Source organism: Eubalaena glacialis, chromosome 18, assembly GCF_028564815.1.
Source record: "Eubalaena glacialis isolate mEubGla1 chromosome 18, mEubGla1.1.hap2.+ XY, whole genome shotgun sequence".
Lineage (NCBI taxonomy): Eukaryota > Metazoa > Chordata > Mammalia > Artiodactyla > Balaenidae > Eubalaena > Eubalaena glacialis.
Window position 1 is genome coordinate 50,945,570 of NC_083733.1, and position 12,066 is coordinate 50,957,635.

The 12,066-nt window shown below is 46.8% G+C and overlaps 1 protein-coding gene across 3 annotated transcripts in view; it reads right to left on the reverse strand.

Annotated features, from left to right (window-relative positions):
• Positions 1 to 12,066, reverse strand: part of SLC7A9 (solute carrier family 7 member 9) — a 30,765-nt gene that overhangs the window by 18,056 nt on the left and 643 nt on the right. For all 3 annotated transcript variants that reach the window (XM_061172612.1, XM_061172611.1, XM_061172613.1), the window contains exons 2-9: positions 11,889 to 12,002; positions 10,224 to 10,371; positions 9,700 to 9,942; positions 9,140 to 9,265; positions 8,804 to 8,903; positions 7,988 to 8,032; positions 7,377 to 7,500; positions 6,441 to 6,544 (exon numbers count right to left, since the gene is read on the reverse strand). In XM_061172612.1, the coding sequence (XP_061028595.1) occupies positions 6,441 to 6,544; positions 7,377 to 7,500; positions 7,988 to 8,032; positions 8,804 to 8,903; positions 9,140 to 9,265; positions 9,700 to 9,942; positions 10,224 to 10,371; positions 11,889 to 11,975 (977 nt within the window). In that variant the 5' untranslated portion in view covers positions 11,976 to 12,002. The remainder of the gene's footprint in view (positions 1 to 6,440; positions 6,545 to 7,376; positions 7,501 to 7,987; positions 8,033 to 8,803; positions 8,904 to 9,139; positions 9,266 to 9,699; positions 9,943 to 10,223; positions 10,372 to 11,888; positions 12,003 to 12,066) is intronic.

Sequence of the window (12,066 nt, forward strand, 5' to 3'; positions counted from 1 at the left end):
AAAAAAAAAAGACCACAACAAATGTTGGCAAGGATGTGGAGAAAAGGGAGCCCTTGTACATTGTTGATGGGAATGTAAACTGGTGCAGCCACTGTGGAAAACAGTATGAAGGTTCCTCAAAAAACTAAAAATAGAGGGACTTCCCTGGTGGTGCAGTGGTTAAGACTCTGCACTCCCAGTGCAGGGGGCCTGGGTTTGATCCCTGGTCAGGGAACTAGATCCCACATGCATGCTACAACTAAGAGTTCACATGCCACAACTAAGGAGCCAGCAAGTCGCAACTAAGGAGCCCATGAACTGCAACTAAGGAGCCCGCTGGCCGCAACTAAGGAGCGCACCTGCTGCAACTAAGACCCTGCGCAACCAAATTAATTAATTAATTAATTAATTAATTTTTAAAAACTAAAAATAGAATTATCATATGACCCAGCAATTCCACTCCTGGGTATGTATCTGAAGAAAACAAAAACACTTAATTCAAAAAGATACATGCACTCCAATGTTCATAGCAGCATTATTTACAATAGCCAAGCTATGGAAGCTACCTAAGTGTTCATAAACAGATGAACAGATAAAGAAGGTATGATATAGACACACACACACACACACACACACACACTCACACACATATATACACAATGGAATACTACTCAGCCATAAAAAAGAATGAAAATTTTCTATTTGCAACAATGTGGATATAGCTGGAGGGTAGGTATTATGCTTAGTGAAATAAGTCATACAGAGAAATACAAATACTGTATGTTGTCACTTATATGTGGAATCTAAAAAATAAAACAAACTAGTGAATTTAACAAAAAAGAAACAGACTCACAAATATAGAGAACAAATTAGTGGTTACCAGTGGGGAGAGGAAAGTGGGGAGGGGTTTAAGAGGTAGAGACTATGATGTATAAAATAAGCTACAAGGATATACTTACTGTATAGCACAGGGAATATAGCCAATATTTTATAATAACTATAAATGGAGTATAATCTTTAAATACTGTGAATTACTATGTTGTACACCTGGGACTTTTACCCGTGGGACATATAATATTGTAAATCAACTATACCTCAATAAATTTTAAAAAAACAGGAGCCCATGAAACATATGAGGCAAAGCTTGACAAATCCACTGTGAGAGCATAAGATTTGAACAGTCAAGGTACAAGCTTAACGATAACATAAAAACCTAGAAGTTAGTAGAATACATATTATTTTCAAGACCATGGGAACACTTATAAAAATGGCAGTAAGCCACAAGGGAAGTCTTAAAACTTCTGAAGAAGTAATATTGTAAAGATCACACTCTCTGAGTACAATACAATAACATTAGAAGTCAGGAATACACAGGCCAAAAAGACTCATTTTTAAAAACTACTTTTTGAACTTTGAAAAGATATAAACATAGTATTAATTCCCAGAACAAGTCAGTGAAACTGGGAGGAAAGGGATTGCTAGATGGAGTGGAGACTTAGACTCAAGATGATGCTGTGAATTCACTCTTTAAATTCCGTCAGTTCTCCACAAATCAATATATAAATTCCATGCACTGAAGATGCAAGCACGACTTTTCAGAACTGGACAAAATTACTGTAAGTGCATCTGGAATGCTAAACAGGCAAGGAGAAGTCTGATGTGGGAGCACCAGTCCTACCAGATTTTACATTACTGAAGCTGTGAAACATGTAATAAGTATGATAATAGCACAGGAAAATATTTAGCAGTGAAACAAAGTGAATCAAGTACATTGGAATGATAATGCTGGATTTCAAACCAGTAGGAGAAAGGGTGGACAATAGGTAAATGTTTGGGGAAAAAAGTGAGATTTATGCCTCACGTCAAGATGCTTTCCAGATTGATCAAAGAGCTAAAGTAAAATGCTAGAAGAAAACATAGGTGGGCATTCTTGAAAGGAGAGAGGAAGGTCTGTCTATGTGAGATAGAAAACTCAAAAACCAATAAGCAAAAATCTTAGATTTGACCTCATAAAAATGATATTCAACATAATTCAATATAGCACAAGTCCCTGGCCAACCCACAAGCTGCACAGGTACATAACTATACAAAATTAACTCAAAATGGATCATATACCTAACTGTAAGAGTTAAACCTAATAAACATTTAAGATAAAACAGAAGAGAAAATCTTTGTGACCTTGCGTTGGGCAAAGGTTCTTAGATATGACAACGAAAGCATGACACATAAAAAAAAAAAAAAAAACCCGATAAACTGCTCTTTGTCAAAGTTAAAAGCTTTGGTGTTCAAAAATACCACTAAGAAAATGAGAATACAAGGCACAGACTGGGAGAAAATACATGCAAATCAGATACCTGATAAAGGATTTGTATCTAGAATATATGATGAACATGTACAACTCAATAAGAAGATAAAAGGACGCCCAATTTTTAAAATGGACAAAAGATTTGAATAGCTATTTCACCAGAAGATATACGAATAGCTAATAAGCACACAAAAAGATGCTCAGTATCATTAGTCATTAGGGAAATGCAAATTAAAACCACAATGACAGGGGTTCCCTGGTGGCGCAGTGGTTAAGAATTTGCCTGCCAATGCAGGGGACATGGGTTCAAGCTCTGGTCCAGGAAGATCCCACATGCCACGGAGCAACTAAGCCCGTGAGCCACAACTACTGAGCCTGCGCTCTAGAGCCCATGCTCCGCAACAAGAGAAGCCACCGCAATGAGAAGCCCGCGCACTGCAACAAAGAGTAGCCCCCCACTCACCGCGACTAGAGAAAAGCCCGCACGCAGCAACAAACACCCAACACAGCCAAAAATAAATTAATTAAAAGAAAAAACAACACAGTGACATACTAATACCCAGTGGAATGACTTTAAGCAAAAGACAAATACAAGTGTTGGTGAGAATGTGGAGAAACTGGAACTCTCATGCATTGTTTACAGAAATTAAAATGGAGCAACCACTTAGAAAACAGTTAAGCAGTTTCTTTAAAAGTTAGTCACAACCGGTCAGAATGGCCATCATCAAAAAATCTAGAAACAATAAATGCTGGAGAGGGTGTGGAGAAAAGGGAACACTCTTGCACTGTTGGTGGGAATGTAAATTGATACAGCCACTATGGAGAACAGTATGGAGGTTCCTTAAAAAACTAAAAATAGAATTACCATACGACCCAGCAACCCCACTACTGGGCATATACCCTGAGAAAACCATAATTCAAAAAGAGTCATGTACCACAATGTTCATTGCAGCTCTATTTACAATAGCCAGGACATGGAAGCAACCTAAGTGTCCATCATCGGATGAACGGATAAAGAAGATGTGGCACATATATACAATGGAATATTACTCAGCTATAAAAAGAAACGAAATTTAGATATTTGTAGTGAGGTGGATGGAGTTAGAGTCTGTCATACAGAGTGAAGTAAGTCAGAAAGAGAAAAACAAATACCGTATGCTAACACATATATATGGAATCTAAGAAAAAAAAAAAAAAAAGGTCATGAAGAACCTAGGGGTAAGACGGGACTAAAGACACAGACCTACTAGAGAATGGACTTGAGGATATGGGGAGGGGTAAGGGTAAGCTGTGACAAAGTGAGAGAGTGGCATGGACATATATACACTACCAAACGTAAAATAGATAGCTAGTGGGAAGCAACCGCATAGCACAGGGAGATCAGCTCTGTGCTTTGTGACCACCTAGAGGGGTGGGATACGGAGGGTGGGAGGGAGGGAGACGCAAGAGGGAAGAGATATGGGAACATATGTATATGTATAACTGATTCACTTTGTTATAAAGCAGAAACTAACACACCATTGTAAAGCAATTATACTCCAATAAAGATGTTAAAAATAAATTAAAAAAAAAAAAGTTAATCACAAAGTTACTATATGACCCAGCAATTCTATTCCTAGGAATCTACCCCAGAGAAATGAAAACATTTATGTCCACACAAAGACATATATGGACAGGCTCTTTGGTGGGGCTAATGGCGGACTCCGGGAGGGCTCACGCCAAGGAGCACTTCCCAGAACTTCTGCTGCCAGTGCCCTTGTCCCTGCGGTGAGCCACAGCCACTCCCCGCCTCTGCAGGAGACCCTCTATCACTAGCAGCAGAGCCAAATGAGATACGAGTAGGAATGCCATCCCTCAGAGTTCTCAGAGACACCCTGGAGCTTCATCCAGACTAGTTTCCTTCCACGGATAGGCCATAGAACTCGCAAAGAAAGAGCATCCTCCAGGTCTGCACTCAAGGCAACTTTGTTTCTGTAGCATTAAAAGTGTTCTGTTACTGAGAAAATACCCCCAAGCAGAAGATACTTACATGTCGCCACGCATGGCACTTGGGGTAGCTCCACTGTGAAGGTACCCGGGTTTTCGGGCATGGATTTGTGCTAGAAAAGCCTTTTCAGAGATCTCTAACATAAGTTATGGGTCCTTCTGCAATGAGCAGACAAATGAGAGGGAACCAGCGACTCACCGGAATTCAACTCTTTCACAAGAGAGGACATGGTGTTAGTGATAGAATCCGCTGCTACTAGAGAAGATGCCCTGTAATGGATCTTCCTTTTTCCCTCAGAACAGAGAGTACATCATTCTCTCCCTTCAAAATGTAAGCTTTTATCCCCTGTAAACAGTGGATGAGAGCATCTTTTTCCTCAGTCTCCCTGGATATTACTGATGTTAAACAATTTTTTTTGAATCTGCTAGGCAAAAGATCTACATGTGAGGACCTGGAAGGATGTTCATGATATATCGCTAATTCAAGGAAGACGCAAATCGCAGACCAAAATGCAATGCATGATCGAATTTGTGTGAAAAGAGTATATATGTCCATAAAAGCACACTTAAACATTAAAAAAAAGAGAGAGAGACATATACGTACATGAACGCTCACAGCAGCATTACTCACAATGGCCCAAACTGGAAACAATCCAAATGTCCATCAGCTGGTGAATGGGTAAATGAAATATACATCTATAAAATGGAGTACTATTCAGCAATTAAAATGAATGAACTGATACCTGCTAGGACATAGAGGAACCTCAAAAATAATATGCTAAGTGAAAGAAGCCAGATGCAAATGTCATACTGTATCATTCCATTTACATGAAATGTCTAGAAAAAGCAAAGTCACAGAAACAGAAGCAGATCAGTAGTTGCCTAGGGCTGGAGGTGGGAAGGGGATTAACTATACTAGGCATGAGGGAACTTTCTGGAATGATGAAAATGTTCTAGAATTGGATTGTGATGATGTTTGCACAGCTTTGTAAATTTACTAAAATCACTGAATTGTCGAATCACAAAGTGAGTTTTATGGTATTTATTCCTCAGTAGAGCTGTTTAAAATGTGTTTCTTTATACCTGCAACAAACCATCAGAAACTGAAAATGTTTACATTTTTGAAAATACCATTTACAATAGCATGAAGAAATATGAAATATTTCAGAGTAAATCTGACAAAATATGTGCAAGAATTTGTATACTGTATACTGAAAGCTGCTACTCAAAACAATTTTTTTTTGAAAAAAATTAAAGAAGACCGAAGTAAACGGGGAGAGAGTCCATGCCCGTAGATTGGAAGAATCAATACTTAGAAATGGCGGTCCTCTCCGAATTGATCTATACATTAGGTGAAGCTCTACTCAAAATCCCTGAAGGCTTTTTTGTAGAAATCGATAAGCTGATTCTAAAATTCAGATAGAAGTGCAAAGAATCTAGAATAGCCAAAACACTTTTGAAGAACTGAAAGGGCTAGCACTAAGGAATGATTTTGTGGCATGTATTTCTCTCTTTTTTTAAGCGTATACGTGCTTAACGTTTGGCAATTTCACTCTCAGAACTCTATCCACTCAGAACGCTGGACAGCTGGGCAAAGACGTGTTCACGAATGTCCCCTGTCGCAGTGTTTGTAAAAACCACCCCCAACTAGCCCGTGAGTGGAGGTGATGTGAAACTATGCTCCATCGTAAAGGGGATTCCAAAGCAACCGTCTCTACACGGGATAGGGTCCAGAGGCTCGGCAGGGGCTGGAAAACTGCCTGTTTATGCAAATAAAGTTTTAGTGGACCGTAGCCACAGCTGTTGGCCTTTCTACTGCAAAGACAGAACACGACAGGTTTACACGGGCTGCAAGCCTAAAACCTTCACTATCTGCCCTTTAAGTTTACCAATCCCTGATCTAGACTGTGTATCTATTAACCTGAGAAGGTGTTCAAGAAAGCTCATTCGGTGAAAAGTCCCACGGGTCAACCTCGCTCACCCGGGTCGCGAAGCCCCGCCTTGCGCTGGGGCGGGCGGCACTGCCCCCGCTCGCTCGCTCGCTCTCTCGCTCGGGGATCGCGGGCCCGCGCCACGCGCCGGTCCGCGCACGCTTTCGGCTCCATCACCCCAACTCAGGCCTGGCGCTGCCCTGTGCGCGCTCCGCCCCGGGGTGGGGGCCCGGGCCTACCTGCCCGCCGTAAAGCAGGTCCCGTTAGCGGCGCCGATGGTTGAAAACGCCACGAAGAGTGGAACGACCCACGAGGCGGGGTAGAGGACGCGGTCGCCAAACGTCTGCGAGAGAAGTGGGTGCTTCCTGAGACCGTGCGCGCCCCCAGGAGCCACCGGCCCCGCAAGCTGCTGTGCCCTCCCAGCGGCTCCACTGAGCTGGGCTCCCGGACACCTCCGGGAGGAACAAGTGGAGCGCCCGTCGGGAGGAAACGACCTCCTCTGCGGATGGTGATGGAAATCTCTTCTCCACCGCTCCCTGGCATAATTCGCAGTGTTTCAGCAACCTCTGACGCCCCTGCCTCTCCCTCCCTCGGAATGACCTGGTCTCCCTCCCACCTGAGCCGCCTATTCTCCGGTCAGTGGCCCGTCACCAAGCTGCATCTCTCCACGCTCCCCATCCTTGTCACCTCATTGCCTGTTTTTAGTTTCATTTCCTGTCCCGCTCCAGCTCCGCAGGCCTCCTCCAGCACGTGGACCCCACCCACCTTTCCACCTGGCCCTCACACCCATCCCTCTGTCCTCTTCCCTCCTCCCCCAGCTTGAATTCCACAATCCATTATTATAACTCCCCTTTTAATGACTCCTTTGCGCTTTCTCTCCCCTACACTTGCCTGTCAAAGCCCCAACCCTGGTGAAGTCCAGCCCTGCTGCAGCTACACTCTGTGCCTTCCCGGGGCGGGGTGTGCTGGGAAAGCAGGAGCTGCCACCTGCTGGCAGCCTGGAACCTCAGCTGGGTCTCTGGTACTGCCCTAACCTGCTCACCCTCTCCGTGTCTGGTCTCCTAGACGATTATTTCCCTCCCCCGCGGTGAGGGCCTTTCAACTTGAGCACTTATCCCTTGCCTGTCCCCTTCCCACAGACCAGGCACCCTCCCGCAGAGACCCTGGGCACTCACCACGGCCACAGCCTGGGACTGCAGGAGCTCGGTGGCTGTCATCACAGTGAAGTAGGACACGTTCATGAGGATGTAGCACCCTGTCACCAGCGGGATCCCGATGATGATGGCCAGGGGCAGGTTTCTGGGAGGGGCAGGGACCCAGGGACCCAGTCAGACCAGAGCATCCTGTTAGAGACTCACAAGATGTTGTCCTCGTCTAGTCCTTTCTTCCACCCGCCCCGGCCAGCCCTCCACCTGCTCCCTGGGGTGGGCTGGGGTCACAGCTGCCCTTCCTGAGGCCCACCCAGAAGCAGGGGGCTTGTGGGACAGCAGAGCCCCAGTGGAGACATGTGACATTTTCAAATGAGAAAGAACTCTCCCTCTCTCAGACTCCAGGACAGTAAAATTGAATTGGTTATAAAGCAAAATAAGCTAGAGTTCTTTCTTCCTCTTAGCAACCATTCTACTACCCCAAACAAAACCAAGCTCTAATGAGTGTAAATGAGGAAACCATCCGCTGCGTGGAAGGGGGTGGTGGGTGATGACGGGGGAGCAGCTCCACTTTATGGTTGGGGGAGAGAAATACCCTCACCTGTCCACTGTCTCCTGCCCTGACTCAGCTTTCTTACCTGAAAGGGTTTCTAAGTTCTTCTGTAATATAGTTGAGTTGATTCCTAGAGGGAAAAAAAAGTAATGTGAGTAACATAACTTTGACTTTCTTTGCTAAGATTATGAAACACAAAATAATGAATGTAGGTCTCATTTAAGCTACTCCATCATAGAGAAAATTCCCCTTGTAGGAATTTCAGGGCAATTTCTTTCGGAGAGAGCCCTGGTGGTGGTGGGACTTCTAAGATATGCACATCTTTCAGCTGGTAGGTCTTTGCCCTCCATGGGAATCGTGTGAATTTTCAACAATTATTGGGGGTAATGAGTCCCCAGTGTGCTTTGAAAAAAATGGAAGATTCTTTGTCTGAAAAGGGAATGAAGCCTGCGGATGCTTTGCATGAGGGAAAGACCAGTGTCCCGGATGGCCACTGGACATAAACAGAATCTCATCGACTAAACCTAGTGTTTGCAAGGTGGAAATAGAAGTGCTACTGAATATTTGCCTTGTCCAGTGCCTGGCAGCCCTCACTGCCTCCAATCCGGCTGAGCCTGTGTGTGTCTGGTGAAGCTTCTGGCACAGGGTCCCATCACTGCGGGCTCACGGGCCACCGTGTCAAGGGCTGGTGGCACGTGAGCGAATGGGAAAGGGGCAGGTGCCTCAGTGTCTCTGGGGTCCGAGGAGAACAGAAGCGTGAGGGTGGGGTGCTTAACAAAAGGGAGATGCGAAGGTAAATGTCAGGCTCCCACCAAACCCCCAAAAGGAGAAGTCATTGCTTTCCACATGGTTTCAGTAAAATAGCCTAAAGAAACCCACAGCCAGACGTGTGCCATCTTACCATCCATCATACGCCCAGAGTCCATTATAAAACGCCAGACCGATGGCTCCCAAAGACAGTTTTGTGCCCTCAAAAGAATTTTCAAAATTCCTTGTATTTCCTGTAATTAAGCCAGACAGTGAAAAGTGGGTGTCAGCTGACCAGACTGGAACTTTGCATCATCTGCCTGTGAAGGCAGGGGATGACTAATGACCTCGGGTTATTAAACACACTCTGAAAAACTGGGAAACTAAAGATTGTTTCTGTTGAATTCCTGCCTTAAAGATACGCTTAGGAGCAAGACTTCCAAATGGTCTGTGCTGTGTGGCACCACACTCCCCTCCAGCCAAAGGTCACCTTGGGCCAGGAGGACAAGTCCGCTGATGATGATGATGACCACGATCACCATCTTGGCCGCTGTGAACACGTTCTGGACGTAGCTCCCCAGCCGCACGCTCAGCGCGTTCACCGTGGTGATGAGCACTGGGGAAGTCAGAGGTGGGCAACATTCTGTGTCTGTGGGCTCAACATCTCCCTCCTTTCTTAAGGCCCTGGAAAGAGTCTCCTTTCCACTCCCAGGCCCACCCCTCCAGCCTCCCCTCTCCACCACCACATCCATCAAATGCACCTTTGAAATCCAGCCTGGCTGCCTCCCGCCAAGAGCAATGGAGAAGCAGCCGGGCCCCTGTGGGACAGCCTGCTGCCAGCCATCCCTGACAGCTCCGATGGCCCCGCAGAGCAGGGACTGGACGGCAAAGGGCATCAGGCTCGGGCCCAAGACTAGACCTGGCCCTGCTCGTCACCAGCGCCTCCAGGCCCACTCGGCCTCTTTCTGGCTGTGCAGGAGCCGAGTCTCCCCACACCATCTGTGCCAGGTCTCTTCTGACCCCTGCCCAGTGTTTCACACACGTACTCACAGATGGCAGCGGCAGCCAGGAGTTTAATGACAACTTGAGGAGGGTTGCAGCCTGAGTAGAAGGGCGCAGAAACGTACTCAGAGAAGCTGAGACAGATGATGGCAAAGGACGAGGGCTTTATGACGAACAGGCTGGTCCAGGAAAAGAGATAGGCAGGAATGGGGCCAAAGGCTTCCATCAGGTAAGGGTACTCGCCCCCCGACTTGGTGATCATCGTGCCAAGCTCCGCAAAGCACAGAGCGCCTGGAATACAGAGAGGAAGGGGGCCCCGGGCCCCTCGTGAGGCATTGCCCTGGTTGAGGGAACCCCTCTCCCCCGTGGGGGACGTGCTCCCGGAGCCCATCACAGTGCCTCTCATCCTGAACTCTGGCCATTGGACATTCTGTGAAGCCCAATTTACACCTATCTGTGCACAAGCATTGAAAGGGATCCAGGCAGCAGCAAGGCCAGGCACAGATAGAGCTCCAATAGCAGCCCCCCACACTCAACAGAATGTGCTCGCCAGGGCGGGGCATCTTTGTTACCCAGTGTCGCAAGAATCCCACAAGCCGCCCACATGATGAGACAGGGTCCCACGGCTTCCATGTTGCTGAGCACAGACTTGGGGGAAATGAAGATCCCAGAGCCGATGATGGTGCCCACGATGATGCAGATGCCGCTGAACAGGCCCAGCTCGGGTGTGGAGAAGGGGAGAGGAGAGTTAGTGCTGCCACCCGGTGGGGCTCAAGAGGCCCGGACGCAGCCCTCTTCCTCCCTCCCTCCCTCCCTCCCTCCCACTCTGGGTGTGGCCAGGGCAGCCCCAAGTGTCCCAGGCACCTTCACCCTGTGCTGTTGCAGGGAGAGCACCAGGGAGCTGCTCCTGGGGCTTCGCTTGTATAGATTAAGTCAATTAATCCTCACTAGAGCCTCATGAGTCGGGTACGCCATTATCATACCCATTTTACAGAGGAAAAAATAGAGGAACAGAAAGATTCCGTTACTGCCCAGGGTTCACATCCAGTACGGTTCATAGGCCCGGCTGAGGTTCCATGTGCCAACCCTTACCACCCTTGACAAACGGGGCCCAGATGGTAAATAAAAGCTGATTTGACAATCAATCACCAACAGGAAAGGCCCTTGGGACCTGCCTCTTAGGTGGGCAGAGCAGAACGGAGCTTCTCCTCCCAGACAAAGAGTGAAGTCAGGGTTTGGGGCTCCTGGCCAGGGGAGTGGGGGTGAGGGGGTGAGCAGCAATGTCTCCAGGGACAGAAACATTCGGGGGCTGTGAGCTTTCTCTCATGCCATTCTGTAGAATATGCGCTTCCTACCAACGAGACCCTGTTCAGACACGCCCTGTATGATTCCATTCCTATGAAATTCCACAACAGGGAAAATTAATCTGCAGAGATAGAACTCGGGGGGTGGAGCCCTCCTGCAAAGGAGCAAGAGGGAACTTTCTGGGGCGACCAGTTTGTCAAACACTTCAAACTGAACACTGAAGAGATGTGCATTTCACTCTATGTAAATCATACGTGGATCAAGAAAAAAAATTTTAAAGGAATAAAATAGTCTGATTCAGTATATATAAGTCCATGCCACTCTCTCACTTTGTCCCAACTTACCCTTCCCCCTCCCCGTGTCCTTATATACACGACCAAATGTAAAATGGATAGCTAGTGGGAAGCAGCCGCATAGCACAGGGAGATCAGCTCGGTGCTTTATGACCACCTAGAGGGGTGGGATAGGGAGGGTGGGGGGGAGACGCAAGAGGGAGGGGATATGGGGATATGTGTATATGTATAGCTGATTCACTTTGTTATAAAGCAGAAACTAACACACCATATAAAGCAATTATACTCCAATAAAGATGTTAAAAAAAAGAAGGAATAGGATTTCCCTATCACTGGAGGTATTCGAACGTAAGAGGGACCGACATTTGGTGAAGGTGCTGTAGAGGGGACTCCACATCAGAAGTCCTCTCTGACCATCCCGGAAAAGGCCACTGGTCTGAGCAAACAGCAGCCCCTCCAGGTGCTTACCCAGCACGCAGAAGCACACATGTATTAACCTCACAAGAATATGCTGAGTTCACTGGCGAGAGGGAAAGAGGTGAGTACAAGGAATCGTTCGATCAGAGATGGGGTGGGGGGACTTGGCTGTGCACCCCGTGGCTGGACCTGGGAAGGGCCTGCCCCTAAGGACGGCCTTACCTCCTTTTGGAGATTTGTGGTCTTGTGTTCAATGCTCTGGATCGACTTCTCATCCTCTCTCCTTTTTCTCAGGCTTGTCTCTTCCATTTTCCACCCGCTGCCAGTTCTAGGAGGCTGCAAGGAGGACATAGGTGTTCACTCAGCAAATGCTCCATCGGACAAGATGCAAATGGGGGCT